The following is a 24566-nucleotide window of genomic DNA, read 5'->3' on the forward strand; positions in this document are numbered from 1 at the left end:
TTCCCCTTTTTGGGGAGGGGGGGGAGGAGGGGGGGGGGTTGCAGAAACAGCGTGTGCTCACTCTCCTCACTCTGCCTCCGCGGGGTGGCGGGGTCAAAGTTCAGGGCCTCGCAGGGTCACACAGCTGTTGTTGCTCCTCGCTCACAGCAGCTGTCCCCGCCGAGAGGCGGAAATGTGAGCGCGCCGCCAAACATCCCGGGCCACCCATCGGGGCGAAAGAAGACCCATCCGGCTTAACTTTCAGTGAAAAGTGCTCAAATGGACCCCCGAAATAAATGTGCGTCTGCTTTCTCCACTCCCTGAGGTGCCTTCCTCATCCCGTACCTCATCTTCCTATTTGCCTGTGGCGTTCCCGTCTTCTTCCTGGAGACGGCCCTGGGCCAGTTCACCAGCGAGGGAGGCGTAACGTGCTGGAGAAAAATCAGCCCCTTGTTTGAAGGTACGTGTGCTACAAGGAGGAGTCACTCAAAAAAAAAAAAAAAAAGCAGTGTATGAGTAAATGTAATGGAACAGAGGATATAAAATGTCGACACACCCCTTTTTATGATATTAAAAAAATAAATGAGACCAAGATCACTCATTTCAAAATATATTCCACCATTAAGAGTTTTCATGTACGTTGTAGTGTACTATTAACATATTTTTAAAATGATTAAACACTGGCTTTGTTTTACACTGGCTCCCATTTAGCTCGAGAATACATCTTAAAATTCCGCTACTGTTCTAATGGAGCCCAGAGTTCAAAGCAAACACGGTGAAGCGGAATTTTGCTGTTATGCTGCACGGAAATGGAATCAGCTGCCAACAGAAGCGAAGTCAAAATGCTTTTAAATCCGGCTTATAATTTTAAAGAATTGTTTTCTGTATTTCCTATCTTGTTCCCTGATCCATATTCTTCAGGTCTTGGCTATGGCACCCAAGTGATCGTGACCCTGCTGAACTTCTACTACATCGTGGTCCTGGCTTGGGGCATGTTCTATCTGTCTTTCTCCTTCTCCTGGGATCTGCCGTGGTCTTCCTGCAACAACTCGTGGAACACAGGTAAAAGGGGTCGTCGGACGAGTTCATTTCGTAGCAACGCTTCCGAGTGACGAATTTCTTCCCCAGAAAACTGCGTGGAGTTCCAGAGGAGAAACGCTTCCGTCAACCAAACGATCCCCCACAATGCCACATCTCCGGTCATGGAGTTCTGGGAGTGAGTTGTCAAGTTGTGATGCTGGAGCACACGTGCCGGGCTCTTGACAGGTGGACGCTTTTCTTTTTGGTCTTGACAGGAGACGAGCGCTGAGGATCTCGCCGGGCATCGAGCACATGGGCTCGCTCCACTGGGACCTGGTCCTGTGTCTGCTCATCGCCTGGGTCATGTGCTACTTCTGCATCTGGAAGGGGGTCAAATCCACAGGAAAAGTGGGTGGGAAGTGGAAAGTGTCCCTTTTATTTCTTTAGTGTTGACGAATATGCAGACACAGCTGGTGGCTTTTTTTTTTTCTCCCCTTCATCGATTTAGGTGGTCTACTTCACGGCAACCTTCCCCTATCTGATGCTTATCGTGCTGCTGGTGAGGGGACTCACCCTACCTGGTGCAGGGATCGGGATTCAGTTTTACCTCTACCCTGATTTAGGACGTCTGGCAGACCCACAGGTACCAAAACGCCACACTTGATGCGGCACTTTGTGAGTCAAAAATCCCAAACGAGAGGCTTTTGGTGTCATGCCCCCTGCTGGCGAGGATGCACCAGATGCGGGTCCCCCGTGGCTCTGCGGCAGGGGGAACCCGCTGCGTTCATCTGCGTTGGAAACCGGGACGGTAAACAGGGAGAGCGAGTTGCGGACGGGCCTCGCAGTTTTGCCCAATAGCTGTGGTCGCAGCCTGTTTTGAAACACTAGAAACTGCCGTGTTGTGCTTCCTGGAAGCTTGGTTTAATAATTATTCGAGTAAGCAAGACCAACAACATCATCCGTCTGCAATCGTCAATGATTATGCATTGGCATCCTCTGGATTATATAAGCGTTGCATGCCATGATGCATTTTGTACGGTCTTGCTATCGAATGACGTGCATTTGTATGCTTTTCCTACTTTTTAATGACTTGCCCATTATCTTTTTTTTGAAGGTATGGATGGATGCCGGGACCCAAATCTTCTTCTCCTATGCTATTTGCTTAGGCTCTTTGACAGCTCTAGGCAGCTATAACAAATACAACAACAACTGTTACAGGTAGGGTTGGATTTTTCCACTCACGCATATCAACATTTGGTATGCAAAATAAAAAAAGGAAAAATGAAGTAAATTGTCTGTGTTGCAGAGATTGCCTGGCCTTGTGCTTTCTAAACAGCGGCACCAGCTTTGTGGCTGGATTTGCAATTTTCTCCATTCTGGGCTTCATGTCTTATGAGCAGAATGTTCCCATCTCTGAGGTGGCCGAATCTGGTGAGGCTGATTAGCAACGCAGTGCCCCCAACCCCTCACCCACAAAAACAATATAAACACATTTATTTATTGAAGCCCACTTGTATGAATTCCTTAGCGCCGGTGAGAAGAAAAAAGAAAAACATTATTATTATTATTTTTTTTTTTTTACTGTCTGCAATGCGAGAGTAATTCATGACATTGATTGGTTGCCCGTTGCAGGCCCTGGTTTAGCCTTCATTGCTTACCCGCGTGCTGTGACCATGATGCCCTTCTCTCCCCTGTGGGCCGCTCTCTTCTTCATCATGATTGTTTTTCTCGGGCTGGACAGTCAGGTGAGATGACTGACTCCGCCCTTTGAATTCATGAAAGGTTCCACTGTAACAATTATTATTATTATTTTTTTTAGTTTGTGTGCGTGGAGAGCCTGGTGACCGCCATCGTCGACATGTACCCCGCCACCTTCCGCCGTAAAAACCGCCGGGAGCTTTTCCTCCTCGTTGTGGTCTTCCTCTCTTTCCTTGTGGGCCTCATTATGCTCATGGAGGTAGGGCTCGGAAAGCCTCATACAGCTCAGGGTGCAAGAGCCGCCTCTGCTGATGGTCGATATTAAAAAAAACAAACAAAAAAACGTCTGCCTTGGGTGTTTTTGCTGAGAAAAAAACACTGCACAGCTGGAAGTCTCATTTTGTATGTAAATTTAGCTTCAGTCTCTGAAATTATCATTTAGGATGTAGCTATACCTAATAACCATGGATGACTGTTTTGTCATCATACTTATTAAATGTGGCAGAATTCACAAAAGGTGCTTGATTCATGAAATTTCCCGGGGATGTCTGCTTGAAGTGAACCTTTGTGTGCGTGTTGTTTTTCACAGGGTGGCATGTACGTCTTCCAGCTCTTTGATTACTACGCTGCTAGTGGCATGTGTCTTCTCTTTATGGGCCTCTTTGAGACCGTCTGCATTGCCTGGGTCTACGGTAAGCTGCCATCAGACGGCAAAGTATTGTAAGTTATCACAACACCTCCCCCCCTTTCCTCCAAAAATGGAACTCTCCAGGTGCTGATCGCTTTTATGACAACATCGAAGACATGATCGGCTACCGTCCTGGGCCTTACATCAAGTACTGCTGGATGTTCTTCACCCCGGCCACGTGTATTGTGAGTTTCAACTTTACTGAGCTTGCAGCACAAAATATATGATGCTTTTGTGTCTACACTGAAACTCAATTACAGTGGTACCTGAGTTATGAGTTTCATTGATTGTCCCCCCCCCCAGGGTACTTTTGCCTTCTCCCTCATTAAATACACTCCGCTAAAATACAACAATGAGTATGTGTATCCGTGGTGGGGCTACGTCATTGGCTGGCTACTGGCTCTCTCCTCCATGGTCTGCATCCCACTGTGGATGGCCTATAAGATCAGCACCACACAGGGAACGTTCAGGGAGGTAATGCACTTGGGTGTTTTCAGAACGCATTAAAATACATACAGCGCACAGCGGCATCTCTTGATCGTTTCTTACAGCGCATCCAGCTGCTCATCACACCATCTGAGGACTTGCCCAAAACCAAAAGAGAGCAAGAGAGGTTGCTGGCCATTTTTGCCCCGGAGGAAGACAGCAGCAGGAATAAAAATGGCTACCATCCTGTGTCGGAGCAAGATTCAAACTTATGAAGCACAAGTGGAGCCACACTGGTGGATTTTGGTTCAGTTTTAAGAGCTGAATAGAATTAAAGTTGACAGTTGAATCACGAATAGCTTGCTTGGGAATGCAGCCCACCCTCTGTATCCAGTAGCGCTATGCGGCTCCAAAGCCCTATTTGTATGATAATATTGTATTATCATGAGGTGATTTGGCATTTTTGTCCTTTGTATTTCCAAGTATGCAATTTTATTTTATGAAATTTGATGGAAATATGCAATGTCAACAAGATTTCTGTGCTCACTGTTGTAGAACGACGACATCAATGAAGTCTCTTATTTTATACTGTGACAAATTGTCTGTACAAAGAAATTTCTAAGTGTCTTTTTAAATAAACATGTAAAATCCAAGCTGGGAGCGCATTGATTTTTGTGACAGGAATGCACAACATGAGTTAAGTTTTGTGCTGTCCTTGAATGGTAATTTTTATGAGAGAGCCGCGTGCACTGGAAAAATAAATCACAGTATGTGATTAGTTTGCTTGAAACCCTTTATTTTTGGGTTAGGATAGTGGGTCTTTTATACATGCAGGGAGAAGTGTATGCACCTTAAGGCGATGTCACATTTAATAAATGTGCACTTCTATTTTGTAAAATAAACATCAAATGACTCATCTGTCAATATATTGCGGCCTAAACACTTGTCATCATTTTCAAAAAAGAAATGACACAACTTCAACATGACGTATGCGCTCCTTTCGAAATGATGCCGTTAATCCTTCCCGATTGGCTGAAAATTCCCGCGTCACTCCCTTTTCGCACACAACGCGCCTCTGAAACGCCTCCGCCGCTTTCCCCACCCCACCCATCATGCACCGCGGCATGACTGAGGAAAGATGGCGGAAGGAGGAGCGGCCGATCTGGAAACCCAGAGAGGAGAGGTCGCGGCACTGATGAAAACGCAACTAAAAAAGGGCGACACTTGGTAAGAGTTAGCTCGGAGGATTTTCAAGAGCGCCGCGAGGGCGCCGCTGTCCTCGGCCTTGCCTGTCGACGTCACGAACGCGGAGGAAAGTGGCTAATGCGTGGCCGTGTTGACAGTTAGCTTGGAGTTAGCTGTCAGCTTCATGTGCGGCACCTCTCCTCCGCAGAGTTACATCCATTCAAATGGCGCCATTCTCGGGTTACTTTTGTCTGTCCCGACTAGTTTAGCCGACCGCTTTTTAATTCATGACAAGACCGTCGGGCGCCCCGCTTATTAATTTCGAGGTGGGCAAGCTAAAAGGTAATTCCGAAAGACCTGTCAGTGGGCTCGTCCGTCGACTTGTATAGGGCGGAGTCGGCAAACGAAGCACCTGTCCCAATCACGGAGCCAGCTGACCACATTTTGAGCAACCGGAACTCAACTCTGTGCTACCAATAAAAAACAATGTTTACCTCCTAATGGTTTAAATGGCGGTTTCTGAAATCCACCTTTGTTTAATGCATGTTTACAGTCTCACATAACAGTGATAACTGGTGTCAAATTGGACTTTTTGTCATAATTGCAGGTACCTGATAGACAGTCACTGGTTCAAACAGTGGAAGAAATATGTGGGATTTGATAGTTGGGACAAATATCAAATGGGAGACCAGAATGTCTACCCTGGACCCGTTGATAACGCCGGTCTTCTCCGAGGTAAGACAGTTGTTTAATTGCATCCCGAGACACTGAATTAACTCCGTAAGAATAGAGGCATCGTTCTGGCAACTAGCAACATTCAGCTCAGAGGAGCACAAACAGCATTGTGAAATGGGTCTTTTTTTTCTTTTCTTTTTTGCAAGGCTGATGGAATTCTCTACGGCATACCTTCTTTGTGTTTTGTGCTTATTGTCAGCTTGCTTTGTACCTTCTCTTGTTTGTCGTGCTCATCGGGCCATTCTGCATACCTGCCTCTCACTTCTTACTTTACCTCTAGATAGGGATGTTCTGGCTATCAAGGAGCACCTCATCGATGAGCTTGACTACATCTTGGTTCCCACGGAGGGCTGGAATAAGCTGGTCAGCTGGTACGGGCTGACGGAGAGTCAGGAGCCAATTGCGCGCAAGGTATGACTTGGTGAAATTGTGTTGCATGATGGTGAAATAATATCCATCTCCTTCTGAGAATGTATCTGATAGCATTAAAAAAAAAAGTTGTAAAGCACATGATATGGCTGGTCTTGTGTATTGTTCGTGTGAAACACAATCAAGAAAAATTGGAAGCGTTCCCACAATACTAAATGTATCCTTTTTTTTTTTTTTATTTCAATTTTATTTTTGGTCAGTGTACGAATGGGATTTTTTTTGCCGGTTGTAGCAAACACCTGTAGATGTGTCGGCCAAAACAACTTGGCTATTGTCAGATGGCACCTGCACATTTGGCTAGTCATGCTATCATGGCTGCCGATATGTGATCCCTCTCTCTCCCATTGACCCTCCCATTCTGCCATGTATGCGCCGGGACGTATCGGGTGGCCGGAGGGTTTCTATTTTCAGGCAACATTCTGGATGACTGAAAAGCTACATGGAGCGAGCTACGAGGCACAACATGCAGGAGGTTCATCATGCTTTTTATTTATCTCGTGCGCCTTGCGTGGACTCACCATCCCGGTTTTGTTTTTAGGGGTTTGGGGGTCACACACGAGGACTTCAGTCACGAGATTGCCGCGTCTTCTTTCGCTAGCACCGGCCACATGATTGTCCTTGTTTCGTTTGAAGCTCAGCGAGGCCTGCTGAGGTCACGTCGAGTCCGAGTGGCGTCACCGGGAAGGGGGGCGGGAGGGATAAAAGCTTTTGGCTCGGCGGTGATTTGAGGAATTCTTCTTGGCAGTGACTTTTGCTACTAGCTCACCAACACTCGGATGTCGGGCCCACTTGGAGTCTTGAGGTTTTGGACGGGGACGAGTGTGGAGGGATTGGGGTGAATATGAGCCGGTGTGTGCGTGGCTGTTGCAGTTCTGCTGGACATTTCTACTTTGCGATTTTGAACTCAAGAGCGCGTGTGTGCATGTCGTAGTCGTGCGGAGTTGAAATAAATAGGGTGGGAGCCCTCAGCTGTTTCCACAAGGTGCTGCTAATTTCGGCCTTCCGCTTTTGACTGCGCTTCACTCAGACGAGTGGCAGCCATGCCGCCAACTCCGTTACCTAAAAGAAATGCCTTCAGAACACGATCTGACCTGACAAAGAAAGGGCGGTACTTGAGTTTGCGACACACGCGGCTCAAATTTTAGTGTCACAGAATGCCGTTAAGATACTTGGAAGTACTAATTGGAGGCTTGTACATATGCCATGATGGAGGGAGGGAAAGATGTCAAGATCACACAAGTGTGCATTAAAATTTTCGCAATACTCCTACCCCCAACCCCCGTGTCGCATATCTTTACAAGGTGGTGGAGCAAGGTATGTTTGTGAAGTACTACAAGGTGGAGGTGTACCTGACTGAGCTGAAGCTATGCGATGACAGCAACATGGATAACGTGATCACCAGGCGCTTTAGCAAGGCCGACACCATCGGTAAGTCACCCGGAAGAAACTCTCCCATGTACAGCGGTGAGTCCCAATCTAAGTGCTGATCTAAATTGCAGACCTAATAGAGAAAGAGATGCGAAAGGTCTTCAGCATCCCCGATGAGAAGGAAACCAGACTTTGGAACCGCTACTTGAGCAACACCTTTGAACCTCTCAACAAGCCCGACAGCACGATCCAAGATGCCGGCCTCTACCAAGGACAGGTAGTGTGACTTTTTTGCCCATGACGCTTAAGAACTTGTCATTTGTCACCGTGAAAAATGTATTTTTGGCCTCACGGAAATTGTATTGACTAATATAGCTTTGTGAAAATATGGAAACGTATGCATTTTTTGTCAACCTTGTCAGATAGCTTGCCCTGCATTTGTGTTGACATCCAACTCACACTATAGAATTCATTTTTCTATCCTTCTCTGCCTTATTTTTTTTTTAATTGAGCGATAGGAGCCGGAGGCTTTTTTTTTTTCCCCCTCCCTCTTTTCTCCACCCGTCACCTCAGCTTGTTCCGTTGCGATGTCTCTTGCAGGTTCTCGTAATAGAGCAGAAGAACGAAGACGGCTCGTGGCCCAGAGGCTCGGACGCATCCAAGTGAGAGCAGTCCCGGCTTCTATATTGGCTTGTGAACCCAAAAGAAAAACTCTTGACGGGATAAACAAAGCTACTGAGAGTCGAGCGTACTGTAAGGCACGATAGAATCCAAATGAGATGATCTACTGTCCCCCTTGCACCTCACTCATCCTCCTGCTTGATTTGTCATTGCTGTTACATTCCCACTTTATTTTGGGTTCATCCAAGTTTGATTTATCCTACGCCTTTCTGCGGGTCCCCCTCCCTCCTCTAACTCATGATCTATTCTTTTATCTTTTTTTGAAGGTCATCCGGTGCTTCCAATCTCTCTGCTTTGCCAAAGATCTCGCCTTCATCTCTTGCAAACAATCATAGCAGCAGCTTCACCGGCAGGAAGTAAGAATTAGTAGTCGAGTTGTGTGGATGTCAGCAGCGAGTTAGAGTGCACTATTGATGATCAGTTTTGCCAAACCTGTGACCAAATTTCTTCACTGTCAGGCTGTGGATTCGGGGGGGGAGAAAATGGCGAAGGATGCACTTCCAATTGTTGGAGGTGACAGCAGGGAACAATATGATTGATTACTTTTGGGATTCAGCGACAGCGGTGCTCTCCGCGAGTGGCCTCCTGGTGCCGCTGGGCGTCGTAGTCAGCACTTTCTTGATTTCACGTGTCTGCGCATAGCCACAGTGAAGCACAGCAGGGGGACGCACGTCAAAATCGGCTAATATCACTGCAGCTATTACCTCGCCACCTCGAGCTCCAAGCTAAAATCAACACAAATTTGCAATCACAGTAAAAAGAAAATGTCACAAAACTGGTTTTGTGTTGCATTGTTAGTTCAGGAGGGGAAAAAAAACAAACTTGTGGGCATTCTGGATTTTTGAGCACCGCTGTCCTCACCTTTCTCCTGAATTGTTTTTACTGCCTGCTATTTTTTTTTTTTAAGCCAGATTTTAAACCGCTGCATCGCTAACTTTGATCCACATGCGCAGTGAAGGTGTTCGGTCACATGGGTTCATGTTGACATTTCACAGCCATGCAGCACATTCATTGATATCCAGTCCATCATTTCGTGGCTGGTGACATCTTTTCCCTGGCAGCAGGTCTTCTTTGCCACCATTGTTTCTTCTAAATTATGCATGCGGGCTCTTTTTTTCTTTTTTTTTTTTGTGGTACGTAATGGTCCAGTGTTACATAACGCTCGTCTATCCCCCCACCCCCCACTTTTGGTGCCAATGCACGGTAGCGGCATAGTGTCACTGTCATTTCTGCAACAGCTCTTCACTATGCTTTCGCTCTTCCCTCTTGTCCCAGTGAGCTCATTGCCGCGCACGTTCTCGCAGGCAAGTGACCTTCAAAGTACTCTTCGTCTACTTTGCTCTTCACATGCGGCGGAACCCCAGTGTCATTAAAAAAAAAAGGCACTTTCTTCGGCTTGTCGTTGATTTATACACACGCCCTTGCTCCCCCCCCCCTTTTTTTTTAAAAGCCCTCATAAGACAACCGCGGCATATCAAAGAGCATTTGGCAGGCAGTGCCAAAGTGTGGCTTTGACCCAGGAGGCGTGTACACGGCGAGAGTGAATGCAATGGCTTGTAAGAACATGCATCAATGTACATTTACAGGGGGCATCGGTCTCATGAAATGTGCAGCCTCAGCTGAATGCGGTCAATTGGCTCCCATCAAACCACCTCGTAGTGTCCGCCCATCCTCCGCCCACACCCCTCTCGTGCTCTCTCTCTTTTTTCTCTGTGCACCTCGAGTTTCGGTAGCGGTACTCTTGAGCATCCCTGCCGCTGCTATAAATATCTGCCGGTTGCAGTAGAGCGGCGGCAACAGCAGGCAGGCCAAAGGGAGGTGCTGGAGACCGGACCAGAGGACAGCACAGGACAGGTGGAGGAGATGATAACGAGCGCGCCAAAAAGGTGGTAGATGATTCGTTTGCTCCCGGTCGCGTCGAGGAGGCGAAGTTGTTTTGACCTTTTTTTTTAGTTGTTGGCCTGTGGTAGACTTTGGGAGTCGTCCAATCAGGCTGTTATGGACTCAATTCAAACGGGACTGCCCATGGCTGATGCTGGATTCCCATGAAGACTTGAGTTGAGAATGGAGCTGCGCTTGTACTAAGCCGGCATCTGCTTTCCCCGGACTTAAACCCGACCCGCGGGAGCCGGCCCTCATTCGCTTTCGTAGAGACATGCGAGCCGGGGTGGGTTTGAGATGTCATGCTCCTGTGTTGCTGGTGGTGCCTGAGGTCTGAAGCGGTAGAGTTGGACAGCAGGAGGGTGGACCCCCGCGCGCTGAACTGTGAGGCCGGCGCCTCCACCGCCATCGCAGCCGTTTCCCTCGACCAGTGGGAGCCCCAAACGAGCGACGCTGCCTCGCAGCCCTCTCAGAGGTCCGCTCGCTGCAGGCCTTCGTTCGTTTCAGCGCCCAGAAATGATCTCGACACTTAACTGTAGATGTAAACTGTGTGAGAATGTGTTTTCCGTGTTCATTCGTGGCTCACGGAGACAAACATGTTTTGCTTGTTCATTGCAGCGTGAAGAATTCAACCTTCAGCCTACCCTCCTACCACACCTACAGCAACAGCTACGACTACTCGGAGCAAAGTCGCCAGAGTGAGCACGCGGGCCTCTGTGGACTGTCGAACCTCGGCAACACTTGCTTCATGAACTCCGCTGTGCAGGTAACGGCGCGTCCCACAAGGGCGCACTTGAATTCAACGCGGTGAGACCTGACGAGGCGACAAAAAGGACAATGTGGCACTTGAAATGCAAATGAAGCCCACCCACCCCGTGACGCTCATTGTCCTCTGCTGCTGTCACGTCCCTCTCAGTGTTTGAGCAATATCCCTCCCCTGACGGACTACTTCCTCAAAGACAAGTACACGAGTGAGCTGAACGAGGACAATCCGCTGGGCATGAAGGGAGAGATTGCCAGAGCCTACGCCGAGCTTATAAAGCAACTGTGGTCCTGCAAATACCGCTACGTCACGCCAAGGCCTTTCAAGGTTGAACGCCACACACACACACACACGCAAAAAAAAAAAAAAGAAAAAGAGCATTGCTGTTTTTTTTTTGGGTGTGTACTACTTGACATTGGTTTCCCGAACCTCGCGACAGACCGAAGTGGGCCGCTTTGCCCCTCAATTCTCAGGCTACCAGCAGCAGGATTCTCACGAGCTGCTGGCCTTTCTCCTGGACGGTCTTCACGAGGACTTGAACCGCATCAGGAAGAAGCCGTACATCCAACTCAAGGATGCCAACGGCCGGCCCGATAAGGTGGGAGGAGGGGCGTGGGGGGCGCCCCATGCGCAGGTGGATCTCAACTTTCACACAAGGGAGCGTTGGAGATGTGTTAAAATATTTCCCGATAGGTGGTGGCCGAGGAGGCTTGGGAGAACCACATCAAGAGGAACGACTCCATAATCGTGGACATCTTTCATGGCCTTTTTAAGTCCACCTTGGTTTGTCCTGTGTGCTCCAAGGTTTCTGTGACTTTTGACCCTTTCTGTTACTTGACGCTGCCTCTCCCCATGAAGAAGGAGCGCACACTTGAGGTTTATCTAGTCAGACTGGATCCTCTGGCCAAACCCACACAGGTAACCTTCAGCGGCAGGCAAAGTCCCTCACCTCCCCTCAACATGGTCTTTCACGTGTGGGTTTTTATTTTTATTTTTTCAGTACAAACTGACCGTGCCAAAGGTGGGCTACATCTCTGACCTGTGTACCTCCCTCTCCACTTTGTCTGGGGTTCCCGCTGAGAAGGTACGGACATTCCATGGTCAAGACAAGCGGCGTGCGTCTCTTCAAACTCATTCAGTGCCAGCCATTTTCAGACCCTTCTTTACCCTACCACATTATTATTATTTTTAGAGACGTACCTGGGATTGAACGGCTGAATTCTTAAAAACATGAAAAGGCGTGTTTGGCATTGAATGAGTTAAGAGCTTGTCACATTAAAACGTGGGCTCTTTTCCACTGTCACACTGCCCCGAGAAGACATTTAATCTTTTAAAGTGTCCTTGAGCGTACAGGCTCAGTAGCACGTTGGGCCACGTTTTGCCCTTTTTGTTATTGAACCAGAAAGTGCTCTCGGTAGGACGCGGACCTCTGCCAAGGATGAATCATCCTAATTTGGCACCAAATTGCAAACCTTCTTCGAAATCAACTCTTGACATATTCCTGGATTTTGTTGGCGGGAAAAAAAAAAAAAAAGCCTCGTCATCTCACAACGTTATCACAAATGGAATGAAAGTCCTGGATCTGGACCAAAGTCTAAAATAAATTCACCTTGGCTCATGTTCCCTCCCTCCACGCATGTTGTGTGCTCATCTGGAAGGTTTTGCAAAATCTTGCCAGCAAACAACAAAATCACTCAATGATTGAAACAAGTTGCAACAACCAAATGAGCGTTTACACTTGACTTTTATTCACACACTCTTTTGTGTTCCCCGCCGACACTCCATCCACCCCCAGATGATCGTAACAGACATCTACAGACACCGTTTCCACCGGATCTTTGCCACCAACGACAACCTGACCAGCATCATGGAGAGCGACGATATCTACGTGTGAGTGTCCGATCGGCGAGTCTGGAGATAGTCGGCCCACAGACAAGTCGAGTCCTCAAAAATGAATAAACGACGCGCTACGTCGACACCTCTGTAGGTTTGAAGTCGCCGTCAACAGAGTGGAGGACACGGACCACGTTGTGATTCCCGTGCACCTGAAGGAAAAACAGTCGGGATACAACCAGAGCAACACGCCACTGTTTGGACAGCCTTTCCTCATCGCCGTGCCGAGGACGCTCAACGAGGACAAACTCTACAACATGCTGCTCCTGCGCCTTTGGTGCGTTTCTACGCCTTTTTGTCTTTAATCTCTCGAATCCGTGGCTAACACGCTATCAATAATTTCCTCACGAGCGTAAACTCATCCGGTCGCTGCGTTTAATGCCTCCCACGGCTTGTCCGTGACTCTGCACGTGGTCTCGTCCTTGCAGCCGGTTTGTGAGATCCACTCTCGCAGAAGATGACCACGACTGCGGAGACACCCAGTCAAGCAAACAACACGCGGTCAACGGCAATGCTACCAACGGCGTATTAGAGGAGGGGTCCCCAAGTGAGTCTCTTACTCACTCAACCACCCCAACCGTCCTTCCTCCACCCCCCCCCACCGTCTTCATTTCGAATTCTCTTCCTTCAGGCGCGATGGAAACCGATGAGCAGGACGACGAGTCCAGTCAGGATCAAGAGCTGCCCTCCGAGAACGAGCACAGCCAGTCCGAGGACTCGGTGGGCGGGGACAACGAGCTGGAGAACGGCATGGTGACCTCGCAGAACTCCACCAAAGGCCAGCAGAGCGGCGGGCACGGCAAAAAGAGACTTTTCACATTCCAGCTCAACAACACGGAAAAGACGGACTTCTCGCTCACCAAGGAGGACGCCAGACAGATCCGCTTCGATGACGGACACTTACGGCTCAATGGTCGGACGTGTGGAGCGGCGTGGCTTCAATTAACGTTCCCATCTTACGCTCACATCGCGCATCCTTGTTTCGTAATTAGTCATTGAAGTCTGTCCTTCCTCTTCCAGAACGGTCTTATCTCTCTTTGGATTGGGAACCCGAGATGAAGAAAAAGTACTTTGACAGCATGGTTGTTGAGGTAAATAAAGCCCGCCTCACAATCGGCGAAAACCTGACGTACGTTATCCGACCGTTATTTACCTTGCGGCAAAGTTCCCGGTATTCCTGTCGAGTCCCGCCCCCAGTCGGATTCTGGGCCCATAACCCGTTGGCAAAGTCGTACGACTCTTTCCAAGATCGTCAAACCAATAATACATTAATATTGCTCGAACAACCCGAGAAATAACTCCGCGCACCCCGCCCGCCTCTCTTGACAGTGTGGACGAAGTAAGAACTTTTAATCCAAAGCAACAAAGAATCCGCGGTTATGTCAGCGACATGCATCACAAAGCAGGCACAGATGTCTTTTAACATACATGTCCATTTTCTGCAGGACTTTGACAGGCACGAGAGCATGGAGTACAAACCCCAGAAAAAGGCCTACTTCAAGCTAAAGGACTGCATCGAACTGTTCACCACCAAGGAGAAGCTGGGAGCCGAGGACCCTTGGTCAGCACGTTACGTTTGTTCCTGTCAGCTTTGACTTTGGAGTCTCTGTCGCTTGAATATTCCCGAGATGGAAAGCTTGAATGTGATGCGTCTCTCCAGGTACTGCCCAAACTGTAAGCAGCACCAGCAGGCCACAAAGAAGCTGGACTTGTGGTCTCTGCCTCCAGTGCTTGTGGTCCATCTGAAAAGATTCTCCTACAGTCGCTACATGAGGGATAAGCTGGACTCCCTCGTTGACTTCCCGCTCAGGTATACGTCGTCCATTCAGCCGACACCTCGTCTTTGGGCCACACGGGCCGATAGTTGACGCGTTTTTTCCGATGCGCTGTCCCGGCAGCGATCTGGACATGTCGGAGTTCCTGATTAACCCCAACAGCGGACCGTGTCGTTACGACCTCATCGCCGTGTCCAACCACTACGGCGGCATGGGCGGGGGCCACTGTAAGCGTCGCTTCTCCGCGCAAGCCGTCACATGTGCACTCTTGTTTCACGGCGAGGCATCCGCGTCCAAATTCCAGCACCGTGCGCATCTGCCGCTTTTTGACCGCCGCGAGGTTTTAATGTGCCGTCTTTCTCCTCGCTGTTTAGATACCGCTTACGCCAAGAACGCAGATGATGGAAAGTGGTACAACTTTGATGACAGCAGCGTGTCGCCTGCCAGCGAGAATCAAATCGTGGTGAGTCTGCTCATGCCTGTCCTGTTACGGACACCCAGTGGAAACATAATCACAATGCCAGAGATCTCTCTCTAAACTGCCCAAATTGTGTATACTTGACGATTTGGGTTGGATGCGCAACATTAGCGAAAAACGTGAGCTCAGCACAAGTGAAATGGGCTGTTCGAGTTTCCGCGTGGTGCCGCTAAATGATGCTTGCGGAGCCATGCCATTAAGTCCCGTTTAAGCTGAGCACAGTGGAAGTGTGCTAACGTGAGCACACTGACATGGCGTCAAACGGGTTTTCAAACGGACGGCCACTTCTTATATGCGTTTCCAAAAAACAAAACTTCAGTTTAGAAGTACGGCGGAGTCACGAATTTTGAACCACGTCGTCGCAGTAGGTGGTGATATCCTCATGGCTCCACTGTGCTCATGTCCAGTCCAAAGCGGGCTACGTGCTCTTCTACCAGCGCCAGGATACCGTCAAAGGCACCGGCTACTTCGCTCTTGACCGGGAGGAAGAGGAGGAGGAGGAGGATGATGATGAAGAGGAGGAGGAGGAAGAAGAAGAAGTGGAGGCCGACGAGGAGAATGAAGGGAGACGGAGCACTTCCTCAGTTCGGGGCGCAGCCTCTCCTGCTGCCGCAGCGAGCGACGACCCCAACGAGAACCGGTGCGGTAAGAGCGACAATGAGTCGGAAAACGAGGAGGGAGAGGATGTGGCCGGTCGGGATGTTACCATGAGCACCAACTGACAAGCGATGTCGCAAACGAGCGGAGCGGGCGAGAAGACCCGAGAGAGATAGGAATCTTTCCATCCAAAGCCATATGGACGCACAGCGTGGCAAGCCGGCGCCATCGGGCCCACCCGGGCGTTCGCCAGGTGGAGCCAAAGTCGGCGCGGTGTTAGCGGTACGCTGAGAATTCGGAGCCCTCGTTTGTGGCCGAATCACTGTTTGTGTGTGCGCGTGAGTGCGTGTCACCTGTTGCTTTTGTGTATCTCAAGGAGTTTGCGGCCGTTTGGATTGGGATTCCCATGGCGAGTGTTTTATATCTCAGAGAGAGTTCGAGTTACGATTTTAGTATGTTTAGTTTGTACATATTTTAAAACACTCAGCAGTCTGTTGTCATTCTGCGCTGAGGCGTCGTGAACTTGCACAGTCACCAACGATCCACTTTTTTTTCTTTCTTTTTTTTTTTTTTTGTTAAATATTGCCAAACACTGCAGTAGTTCAGAGATGAATGTGAAGTGACTTTTCTCTGATAAACCCCAACATGTCTGTCTTGGTCACACATCTCAAGTCTGGACGCTTTGTTGATTTTTTTTATTTTTTATTTTTAGTTATTTATTTTTAAAAAAAAATGTTGATCATTAAATGCCAAACTTGTGAAGAGCTTTGGTCTGCTGCTCTTTTGCTGTGACCTTGGTTTCATGTCCAGCTTTCTTTGGCGCCCTCTGTTGGCCGTTTATCACCTATCTCCCCCCCACCCCCCCATCTTTTGTGCTCAATTAAGACCTTCCAAAATGAGGTGCCATAAGATCTCCAAATCATTGAGGAATGGTGTCTTTAATAGCCTGCTATGCATTTTAGCATGAGCTCCATCTTCTTAGATAATGACAAAAGTGTGTACTCAGCCTTAACTCTTAAATTTCACACACTTCTCCCCCCTGCCTGCCCCCCCCTTTTTTTTTTTTTTTGCATGGGCCCTTTAAACACTCTTGAATGTCAACATAGTTTAAGGTCTGCTTGCCATATCACAGCCACATTTTCTCCTTTTTTTATTTACTGGTAATTTTATTTTTTTTTTGTAATCTACACAAGGGCCAGAATGTATGCACAGTGAGCACTGACCACACGTATGTGATTGCCTTTTTTTTTTCCTCTTTAGATTTTCAAAAGGGCCTCATTTTTGTTGTTTTTCTTTTCCGGTTTGGTTGAATGTGAAGGTGACGGCGTCTCCCGCCTTTTGGCTGAATGCGTCCCTCTCCATGAAGGGTGACACGTTTCTTGTTGCGCTCCTTAGTTGAAGTTTGAGGGTGAGTTCGGGCTAAAAAGACCCTTTCAGCATTCGGAATCACGATCAAGTTGAGTTCTTTTGTGGGAGATTGTTGCAGGATATTTCTCCACTGGTGATGGATTTATTCTCCATGGTGGAGTGTGGCTATTTTTTTTTTCTCAGCTGACGGCCCTTTACTTTTTTTTTTTTTTTCAAAAGCATCTCCGTGCTTCTTGCCTTGCTTTTCAAAAGAGACCGCTGCAATGGACTTGTACTGTACATAAGAGTTCACTCTATGAGTGCAGATTTGATAATTTTATTTATATGTAAGGATTTAATAAGGAAGCATATTTAAAATCCTGGCAAGAGCGGAGAGATTGGGAACGGACACGGTGAGCTAGTGGTGCCTGTGCTCTTGTCACGGAGGGATTTTTGTTTTTGTTTTTTTTAAATAAAAGGATAGCTCTGTTGTTTTTGGGACTTTGTTTTGTACAAAAGAAATAATCCAGTCATCCGTTGCATGATAAGGGGTTTCCAGGTTTGGCTGCACTTGAGTTCACTTGGGTTTACATTTTTGAAATGTACACGTGTATTTATACACAATCTTCAATAAAGTTGTGGAAAGTTTTCCAGGTCCTTTTCTTCACCTGTGCCCGGGACGTGTCTGGCGTGTGTGCAAGTGGCAAAAAGAATCACAGATGGACCGTCGTTTACTGCTGGTTTAAAAGTAAGGCAAGGAAAACCTTTTTTTTTTTTTTTTTAATAATTTTTTATTCGTACCACCCCTCGCAACAATAGCGTTGCACAATTAAGTAAACATTAAAATAATGTATTATTTTGGGGCAGGGGGGACTTTTGGAGGAACCTTATACAAAAGGTACAGTCGACATTCACAAAGCAGGAAAATCACGAGGCCACTTCAATCCCCACTCGTGGCTTTTTTTTTTTTTTTTGCTAGAAGTAGAATCCCCTGCCAAAAAAAAGCATTTACATTCATCTAATGGACAGAAATGAAGGCTGAATGACAAGTCAAGCGAGGATGAACATTCAACATGAGCCCTGGCGTGATCAGAGGATACAGTAACACGCTTTGGATGACCAACAACAGCACACAAAGTGCAGAATATGAATTCTATTCAAACACGTTTCTCATGGAATGTACAGGAGGAAAGATGCGGGTAGCCGATAAAATTTCAGGACATTGAACTTCCTCATTTTTCCCTCCGCACATCTTTTTAGATTCACTCGCTACCACCCCTTCCCCGGTATCATGGTGCCTTTTTCTCCTTCATTTTGGAATCAAGACATGAAGCAAAACTCCCAAATATTTGAAATTGAACGCCGTCACCATCACAACCAACGCTAAACAATGACTCCATTTCGCCGTATCGCAACGTACACGGGAATACAAATTCAGGCCATTCAGGCGAAACGATGCATGCACAAAACAGAGGCATTTTCTATCTTTTTTTTTTTCCTCTTCTCGACGTACTTTTGAAGTGACGCGGGTCGAATTAAAGTGCAATTAAGTCGTTTTCATTGTCGTGCGTTCAGCCAACTCAACACGTAACATGATCCTAATTTTCAGGGAACTGTTGATGCTTTAACCCTTTCAGGCACGGCAGTTACGACAGTGGACAGCTTATCGCATTTTCAGGTTACAGGGTGTATGAAAGGGTTAAGCCGCTTTTTGATTTATCAGAACACATTTTTCAATGCGTATCCATGCAAGTAATGCACGGACGCATGGTTTTTTTTTTTGTTGTTTTTTTTAACCAGGCTGCTTCAATCAGAAAGTCGGACGCATGGTTTTTTTTTTGTTGTTTTTTTTAACCAGGCTGCTTCAATCAGAAAGTAAGTCCTTGAAAGCTACACTGTATCAGAAAAAAAAGCCTTAGCTTCTATTTTACGGGTATTTTATGAGCACCTAAAAAGACGCTAGGGACTCAATAGAGACACCTGACTTAACCGTCTCTGCCTAGAATGTGTCCCAGAACTTAAGTCCATATTGTTGTCGCTGCAGTCTCTTGGGTTATAATGCTGCTTACGTCATCAAGAGGCAACAGTGAGTCTCTGTCGCCCATTTTTGTGGCCCTAACAGGACAATGAGCTCCTGTTTGCAGCGCAATTTTTTTTTCCTTTTGGCTTATCACTCCCAACAGAAACATGTGCAAAAAGGATCCGGGGACGAGGGGCGGGGAACTTTTGAAAGGTGCGCCATGAGCCGCTTAGGGCTGACGATTGCCGTACATCAGCGGGATGATGAAGACGGAGATGTCGTCCCCGGAGCCTAGGCGCTCGTTGGTGATCCTCCAGCCTCGATCCCTGAGCACGCCGCGGGCTCGCATCACCAAATCTTGCGCTGCCATTGTATATCTAACCACGAGGTCGTGAGAGAATGACATTTGTAAGTCGAATAATACATCTCCTGCTTGGAAAAAAAGTCCCAACCTGTGAAGGTCGTCTGGATCACAGTTAGCGAGGAAAGTGGAAACGGCCTCGGCGACTTCCTGGTTGGACAGGACGTCCCAGAGGCCATCAGTGCCCATCACCAGGACGTCGTCTGCGCCGTGCTCGTACTGCGTGAGGTTGTACACCTTCACCTGTGTTTGAGGCAAGTCGCGTGTTTCGTTTTTGGTGCCGAGCTGAATGAAATTGCACTTGTTTCCCCAACAGCGCTCACTTCAGGGAGGCAGGACAGGAAGGGCTTGATGTAAATGTTGGAGTCGTGAACTTTGAGGTCGTGGTCGCCGAGCCCGCGCGTCACGCCGATGGTCGCCAACACCCGAGCCTGGGAAACCAAACCGCCGTTGCCTCAGTCGGAACTTAAGTGTGAAGTCTTGAGAGTGCGGCGTTCATCCAACCTTTTTCCCCTCCCCGTATATTAGCGGAAATTTGAGATCTTCGTCCTCGATGGTCTTGTACGCCCTGTTTTTAAAAGACGAGCCAAGATGTGAGTATGACACATACTGTGCAGTTTGCGAGAAAAGCCTGCGAATGCCTTTTTTTTCCCCAGTGTTGTTGCTCATAAAAATAGATCTAATCAAGGAATTGAGATATTTTTTCCTCGCAGGTTTACACGCGACTTGTCCATTTTGACCAGTCAATGTGGCACCGTTGGCTCGTGTGCAGATGCGAGGACGCGGCGGCCTACCATCCGTTCATGGTGAAGTCCCTGTAGAGCATCCTCTTCCCGACCTCCTTCCGCTGGACCCTGCGTGGGAACTCCAGGTGTGTGAACTCGTTCCCCAACAGGTGTGGCTGCATGAAACCCTGCAGATGCACAAACCCGCCACCGTTTTTTTCTTTTTTTAATGTGGGCGGGGACTTGGATTGCAAAAACGGATATAAAAAGCAGGCGTAAGCCATCATGACTGAGCACAAAACTGAATCCCTCTATGAAAAATAATCTCAAGCTTCCCTAAATAGTTTTTTTTAACCATTAAAATGTTATAATTTCAAACAAAAAAAAAAGATTAGTCCAAAAGCAACTTAATGATATTGAACATCTTTGAATTCTGAGCTATTACAAGACAAATTCTTGCTTTATTCATCCATTAAAAAAAAAAAAAAAATTGTACCAAGAATTGTAGTCTCTGTCGTTCAGATTCCGGCGTGAATTCCGTTGACATTGGAACGATCTCATTGTTCCTGATGATGATGGCCCTGTCAATCGGACAGAAAGTCCACAAGTGAGACGGAAACGTGCGCACGTTTCAATGAGAGCGAGGATGCACGGACCTGCTGTCGCCTGCGTTGCCGACGTACAGCTTCCCCAACATGTAGACCACCGTGAGAGCTGTGCATCCTCCTGTGATGTTGTAGCCCTGCTTCTCCCTCTCAATTTGCGCATCCTGCAAATACAAAAACAGCGGGTGGAGTTTTACTAGCATGGGGATTCAAGTTCAAATATGTCCAAACTTCCCGCCCCGCCGCCAGATAGACACAAATATTTCTTTATGGTAATGCTAATATTATAAAACAGTGATGGGAGAGCCTACCATCTCTTTGAAAGCGTTCTCCATGGCTCCGATCACCAAACTCTCGTGCTGGATCTTCTTCTCGGCAAAGAAGCGCGGCGGCGGCGGCGTGCTGCTGGGCGAGCCCGGCGCCCCGGTCGCACCCCGCAGCGACGCCGCCCTGGTCAGGGAGCGCTGGTGGTGGCCCGGCGTGTTGCCCGGCAGGCAGGGGTTACCGTCGGGCTCCTCGCCCAGGACGGTGGGCGGCAGGGAGGCCAGATTGTGCAGGATCTCCATGACGGCCTGTAGCTGACAGGCGATGTGGTGCTGGAGCAGGCGGGAGGCCACGACGGCCGCGCCGGAACCGGCGTGGCCGTCGAACAAGGCCCAGTAGTGGAACACTAGTCCCTCGTTGTCCTGGAAACACAAAATAGTGTCTCCATCAATAGATATAATGCACTACATTAAAAATGAATTTATATCATTTTAAAAACTGCAGGAATGCATGCATACATGCATGTATCCCTGGCCATACCTCCCCAAGCTTGCTGTGCTCCAAGCGCAGACCTGGGCCTTCGCCATTGGGCAGGGAGTTGCGCCTCTTGGCCGTGGGGGTCTTGCTGGGCGTCGGGGGCGGGCAGTAGCTAATAGGCCGCCGCCTCACCACCACCACCTCGCAGCACGCCTGGTCCTCGTTCAGAGCGCTCTTTCCAGCATTAATCACTCTGAAGGAAGTACATAAATATATATAAAGAGGTAACTTTTGCATGAAAAAAATGTAGCCAATGAAGTGTCCCCCACGCCCCCGCCCAAAAAAAAAAAAAAAGTGTGTGTGTGTGTGGAGGGGGGCATCAAAGTGAGCCCCGCTTGCCTATCAGACATCTCTGGAGGGTGTGTGAGAGAAATTAGCATGACTATTTTTAGACCCCCGACTGTGGGTTGTTTTGTGCACGGCAGCATCTGACTCGCAGATCCACGGGCTGATGCGACAGTATATGCGCGATTATATAATGTCAACACGTTACAATTCCAAGCCTCAATCGTGAAGCTTACGGATATCATCATGTGTGTTCACAGTTTGCCGAACGCTTCCGATGCATTTGGCTGAAAAAAGGAACACTTTTGCCTTTCTTCTCAATTGGCATGAAGGTCTCATTTTCCCCTTCAGGTGTCACAAATGTAGCGTGCCGTTAGTTTCGCTGCAGTCCTGCACACATCTGCCTGACTCATCCTGGATCAGCAGATGTGGTCTTGAAACAGAATACTATTGGTGGTCCGTCTTCATTTTTTTCATCTCATTTTACCGTGACTCTGAGCAAAAAAAATGTTTTTTTCATTTTAGGGGGGGCTACCATTAAAACAAAAAATTACAAATGTAATTTTTCTGCGGTTGTTGGTCTTTTTATTTGTTGGTTTGGACATTTTAATTTGAATTTTTTTTCTGCTATATTTTTTTGTATAATGTATTTGTTTTAATCCAATCGAAGAATTGACTCTCCTGCCACCTGCTGGTGAGGAATGCAGTGTTCACAAACGGTTGACCTTTTGGCCAACTTCAAGCGTAAAACACCCGGAGCTAGGACATGATAAACTCTTAGTTGCTTTGTATGCGACAAAATAATCAATTGTGTCTGACAATTATTCACCAACGCATAATTTTAAACTCAAACAGCGAATGCCTGCCCTGTATAGTCCCTTGTAAATACGAGAAAAAAAAAAGATAATTGAGACTTTCTGCTTTCCAAGCCACTTGTGCAGTTTACTGCAACGTGCACGCCAAATGACGTGCACTGGTGGCGAAGGGTGACGCCTCGAGGCTCACAACAGGTGTAGCTCGGAGGTCTGCGCATGCGCACCATGTGGATTATTGTTATGATGCCCCCCCAAAAAGCAAAGCCCGAGACCCACTTGCCCTCGGAACGGCGCGCCGGTGACTTACTCGGCGTATCCGGTGGCCCACGGTAATCTCCTGGTCTCCTTCAGGATGAGGATGGGCCGAGCAATGTGATCCGCCGAGCACTCGATCTCATCCGGGGAGAGCCCGAGGAACTCCGGCCTCATATAGGGGAATTTGAGCGGCAGATCCGAACCGGGGCTGCCTCCTCCGCCGGAACCGCCGCCGGTCATGATTCCCCCCATGAAGCCGGCCACGGCCGACTTGACCCGAGTCAGCATGTTGGTGGTGCGCCGCGGCGGAGTGTCGGGCGGCCGATGCGCGGCGCCGCGGCTCCCTTTCCCCGGATTGCCCCCCAGCTCGGCCGCGCTGCTCGACGACAGGGCTCGACGGCACAACGAGAAGCCGCGCGCGCGCTCGCTCGCTCGGTCAATGCCGCATCGATGGCGGCTCGCGCCGGGGAGTGGTGGGGAGGAATAGTGGCTAGGATGGCTTAGGCAAAGCCGGGCGCACCTCCATGCAGAGCCGGAGACAGCATCCCGGGCGTCGGGAACGCGGAATTAGTGGGTCACGTGACGCCCCCGTAAACCCACGCTGCAAGAAATGCACCCTCTGCTTTTATTTACGTCATACGTCAAAAGACGTATACGTGTAATTGCGGGTTCGTTTAAAAATGCATCACAACTACAGCATGCAGGGGCAGCCAAAAAACTTGAATTGCACCCGAGCCGAGTTCAAAAGGTTTCTGCCAGGTTTTGGGATTCAAAAAAGGTTTTCGATGCCAGTGCTAGCTCGCGTTTCAAGTCTGTTGTTGTTACATGTCATGCCTTTTTTTCCTTCCTCCATTCAAACCTTGCTCCATCCCTTTTTCTTAGTTCCTTAAAACATCCTTTCCGTGTATATCATTATCTTCATTCTTACTGTCTTACGTTTCACATTTCCTTACGTCCTTTGCCCCTCCCTTTTACTTTCCTTCCTTTTGTTTTGTCCCTAGCATCCTATTTTTCACCCATCTTTCCATCCTTTTTTTAAATCTCCTATTCCCTCCCAGTTTGCCCCCCCCCAAAAAAACTACTCACCAAGGTCTTGTAAAAATATCAATGCCAAAATCAAGTTCTTGCGCTCTACGTTTTGTCCCTAGCATCCTATTTTTTACCCATCCTTCCATCCTTTTTTTTTAACTCCCATTCCCTCCCAGTTTGCTTCCCCCCCCCAAAAAAATTACTCACCAAGGTCTTGTAGAAATATCAATGCCAAAATCAAGTTCTTGCGCTCTACGTTCGTTTAGTAATTTTCCAAAGCTACTTTTTTTCCCCCTAACTACTTTTTTGTGCGCCAATCTAACTCGCAAAACGGTCAACATTGTGATTAAATGTACAACGGTTCTCAATTTTAACGGGCATTATTCCAAATTCAGTTCGTTTTCGCTCACTGACGCGCGCGCCAAGCTACTTTTTTTCCCCTAACTACTTTTTTTGTGCACCAATATAACTCGCAAAAGGTCAACATTGTTATTAAATGTACAACGGTTATCATTTTTAACGGTCATTATTCCAAATTCAGTTCGTTTTCGCTCACTGACGCGCGCGCAAGTACCGGTTATGTGTGGGCGACACTTTTTGCAGCGTGCAGGGGATGAGCGCTTCTTCACAGCAGCTGACAGACAGCAGGTTCGGAATAAATCCTCCCCGTCGATGCCGCATAGAGACGCAACCGACCATCTGAGTGCGTGATGCACCGTGAGCACCA

The 24566-nt window shown here is 48.1% G+C and overlaps 4 protein-coding genes across 10 annotated transcripts in view; 3 read left to right on the top strand and 1 right to left on the bottom strand.

Annotated features, from left to right (window-relative positions):
* LOC109530091 (sodium- and chloride-dependent GABA transporter 2-like) overlaps nucleotides 1-4468 on the top strand; it is a 5732-nt gene extending 1264 nt beyond the window's left edge. Inside the window, exons 3-15 of the mRNA XM_019893654.1 lie at nucleotides 305-439; nucleotides 901-1041; nucleotides 1108-1195; nucleotides 1275-1407; nucleotides 1508-1642; nucleotides 2114-2217; nucleotides 2306-2430; nucleotides 2632-2744; nucleotides 2819-2956; nucleotides 3287-3389; nucleotides 3470-3570; nucleotides 3689-3859; nucleotides 3937-4468. Of these exons, the coding sequence (XP_019749213.1) occupies nucleotides 305-439; nucleotides 901-1041; nucleotides 1108-1195; nucleotides 1275-1407; nucleotides 1508-1642; nucleotides 2114-2217; nucleotides 2306-2430; nucleotides 2632-2744; nucleotides 2819-2956; nucleotides 3287-3389; nucleotides 3470-3570; nucleotides 3689-3859; nucleotides 3937-4086 (1637 nt within the window). The 3' untranslated portion in view covers nucleotides 4087-4468. The remainder of the gene's footprint in view (nucleotides 1-304; nucleotides 440-900; nucleotides 1042-1107; nucleotides 1196-1274; nucleotides 1408-1507; nucleotides 1643-2113; nucleotides 2218-2305; nucleotides 2431-2631; nucleotides 2745-2818; nucleotides 2957-3286; nucleotides 3390-3469; nucleotides 3571-3688; nucleotides 3860-3936) is intronic.
* Nucleotides 4469-4911: 443 nt separating this feature from the next.
* usp15 (ubiquitin specific peptidase 15) lies at nucleotides 4912-17592 on the top strand. Of its 5 annotated transcripts, XM_019893625.1 has the most exons (22): nucleotides 4912-5038; nucleotides 5604-5731; nucleotides 6012-6142; nucleotides 7462-7588; nucleotides 7660-7805; nucleotides 8129-8190; nucleotides 8476-8565; nucleotides 10709-10856; nucleotides 11007-11180; nucleotides 11293-11451; nucleotides 11547-11771; nucleotides 11854-11937; nucleotides 12649-12743; nucleotides 12841-13023; nucleotides 13175-13293; nucleotides 13378-13659; nucleotides 13767-13837; nucleotides 14192-14307; nucleotides 14407-14556; nucleotides 14645-14748; nucleotides 14896-14984; nucleotides 15407-17592. In XM_019893625.1, the coding sequence occupies exons 1-22, from the start codon at nucleotides 4950-4952 to the stop codon at nucleotides 15719-15721; spliced, it is 3087 nt and encodes a 1028-aa protein (XP_019749184.1). In that variant the 5' UTR covers nucleotides 4912-4949; the 3' UTR covers nucleotides 15722-17592. The 5 variants fall into 5 exon arrangements, 4 of the variants coding, with proteins under 4 accessions (XP_019749184.1, XP_019749183.1, XP_019749185.1 ...); XM_019893624.1 differs by having other exon boundaries at nucleotides 13175-13659; XM_019893626.1 differs by lacking the exon at nucleotides 8476-8565.
* Nucleotides 17593-18773: 1181 nt separating this feature from the next.
* LOC109530094 (protein phosphatase 1H-like) lies at nucleotides 18774-23795 on the bottom strand. Its single transcript, XM_019893657.1, has 10 exons — nucleotides 22863-23795; nucleotides 21459-21648; nucleotides 20966-21340; nucleotides 20706-20818; nucleotides 20546-20630; nucleotides 20119-20237; nucleotides 19829-19892; nucleotides 19648-19755; nucleotides 19416-19567; nucleotides 18774-19340 (listed from the first exon to the last, which is right to left on the bottom strand). Exons 1-10 carry the CDS (start codon nucleotides 23096-23098, stop codon nucleotides 19193-19195), a joined length of 1590 nt encoding a protein of 529 aa, XP_019749216.1. The 5' UTR covers nucleotides 23099-23795; the 3' UTR covers nucleotides 18774-19192.
* The window catches only part of il17rel (interleukin 17 receptor E-like), a 22815-nt gene continuing 18370 nt past the window's right edge, over nucleotides 20122-24566 (top strand). For all 3 annotated transcript variants that reach the window (XM_019893661.1, XM_019893660.1, XM_019893662.1), the window contains exon 1: nucleotides 20122-20195. The gene's annotated coding sequence lies outside the window, so the exon portion shown is untranslated. The remainder of the gene's footprint in view (nucleotides 20196-24566) is intronic.

The sequence above is a fragment of the Hippocampus comes genome, unplaced genomic scaffold (genome assembly GCF_001891065.2).
Source record: "Hippocampus comes isolate QL1 unplaced genomic scaffold, H_comes_QL1_v1.1 scaffold161, whole genome shotgun sequence".
In the NCBI taxonomy this organism is placed as follows: Eukaryota; Metazoa; Chordata; class Actinopteri; order Syngnathiformes; family Syngnathidae; genus Hippocampus; species Hippocampus comes.

Bases quoted from the DNA above. Each gene is read 5' to 3' on its own strand.
- usp15 (XM_019893624.1), top strand. From the start codon at position 4,950: ATGGCGGAAGGAGGAGCGGCCGATCTGGAAACCCAGAGAGGAGAGGTC. The intron at 11,452-11,546 runs GTGGGAGGAGGG...ATTTCCCGATAG, and splicing joins CCAACGGCCGGCCCGATAAG to GTGGTGGCCGAGGAGGCTTG. The intron at 11,938-12,648 runs GTACGGACATTC...ATCCACCCCCAG, and splicing joins CTGGGGTTCCCGCTGAGAAG to ATGATCGTAACAGACATCTA.
- LOC109530094 (XM_019893657.1), bottom strand. From the start codon at position 23,098: ATGCTGACTCGGGTCAAGTCGGCCGTGGCCGGCTTCATGGGGGGAATC. The intron at 20,819-20,965 runs GTAGGCTCTCCC...TTGTATTTGCAG, and splicing joins AGAACGCTTTCAAAGAGATG to GATGCGCAAATTGAGAGGGA. The intron at 19,341-19,415 runs GTTGGGACTTTT...CCTCGTGGTTAG, and splicing joins GATCCAGACGACCTTCACAG to ATATACAATGGCAGCGCAAG.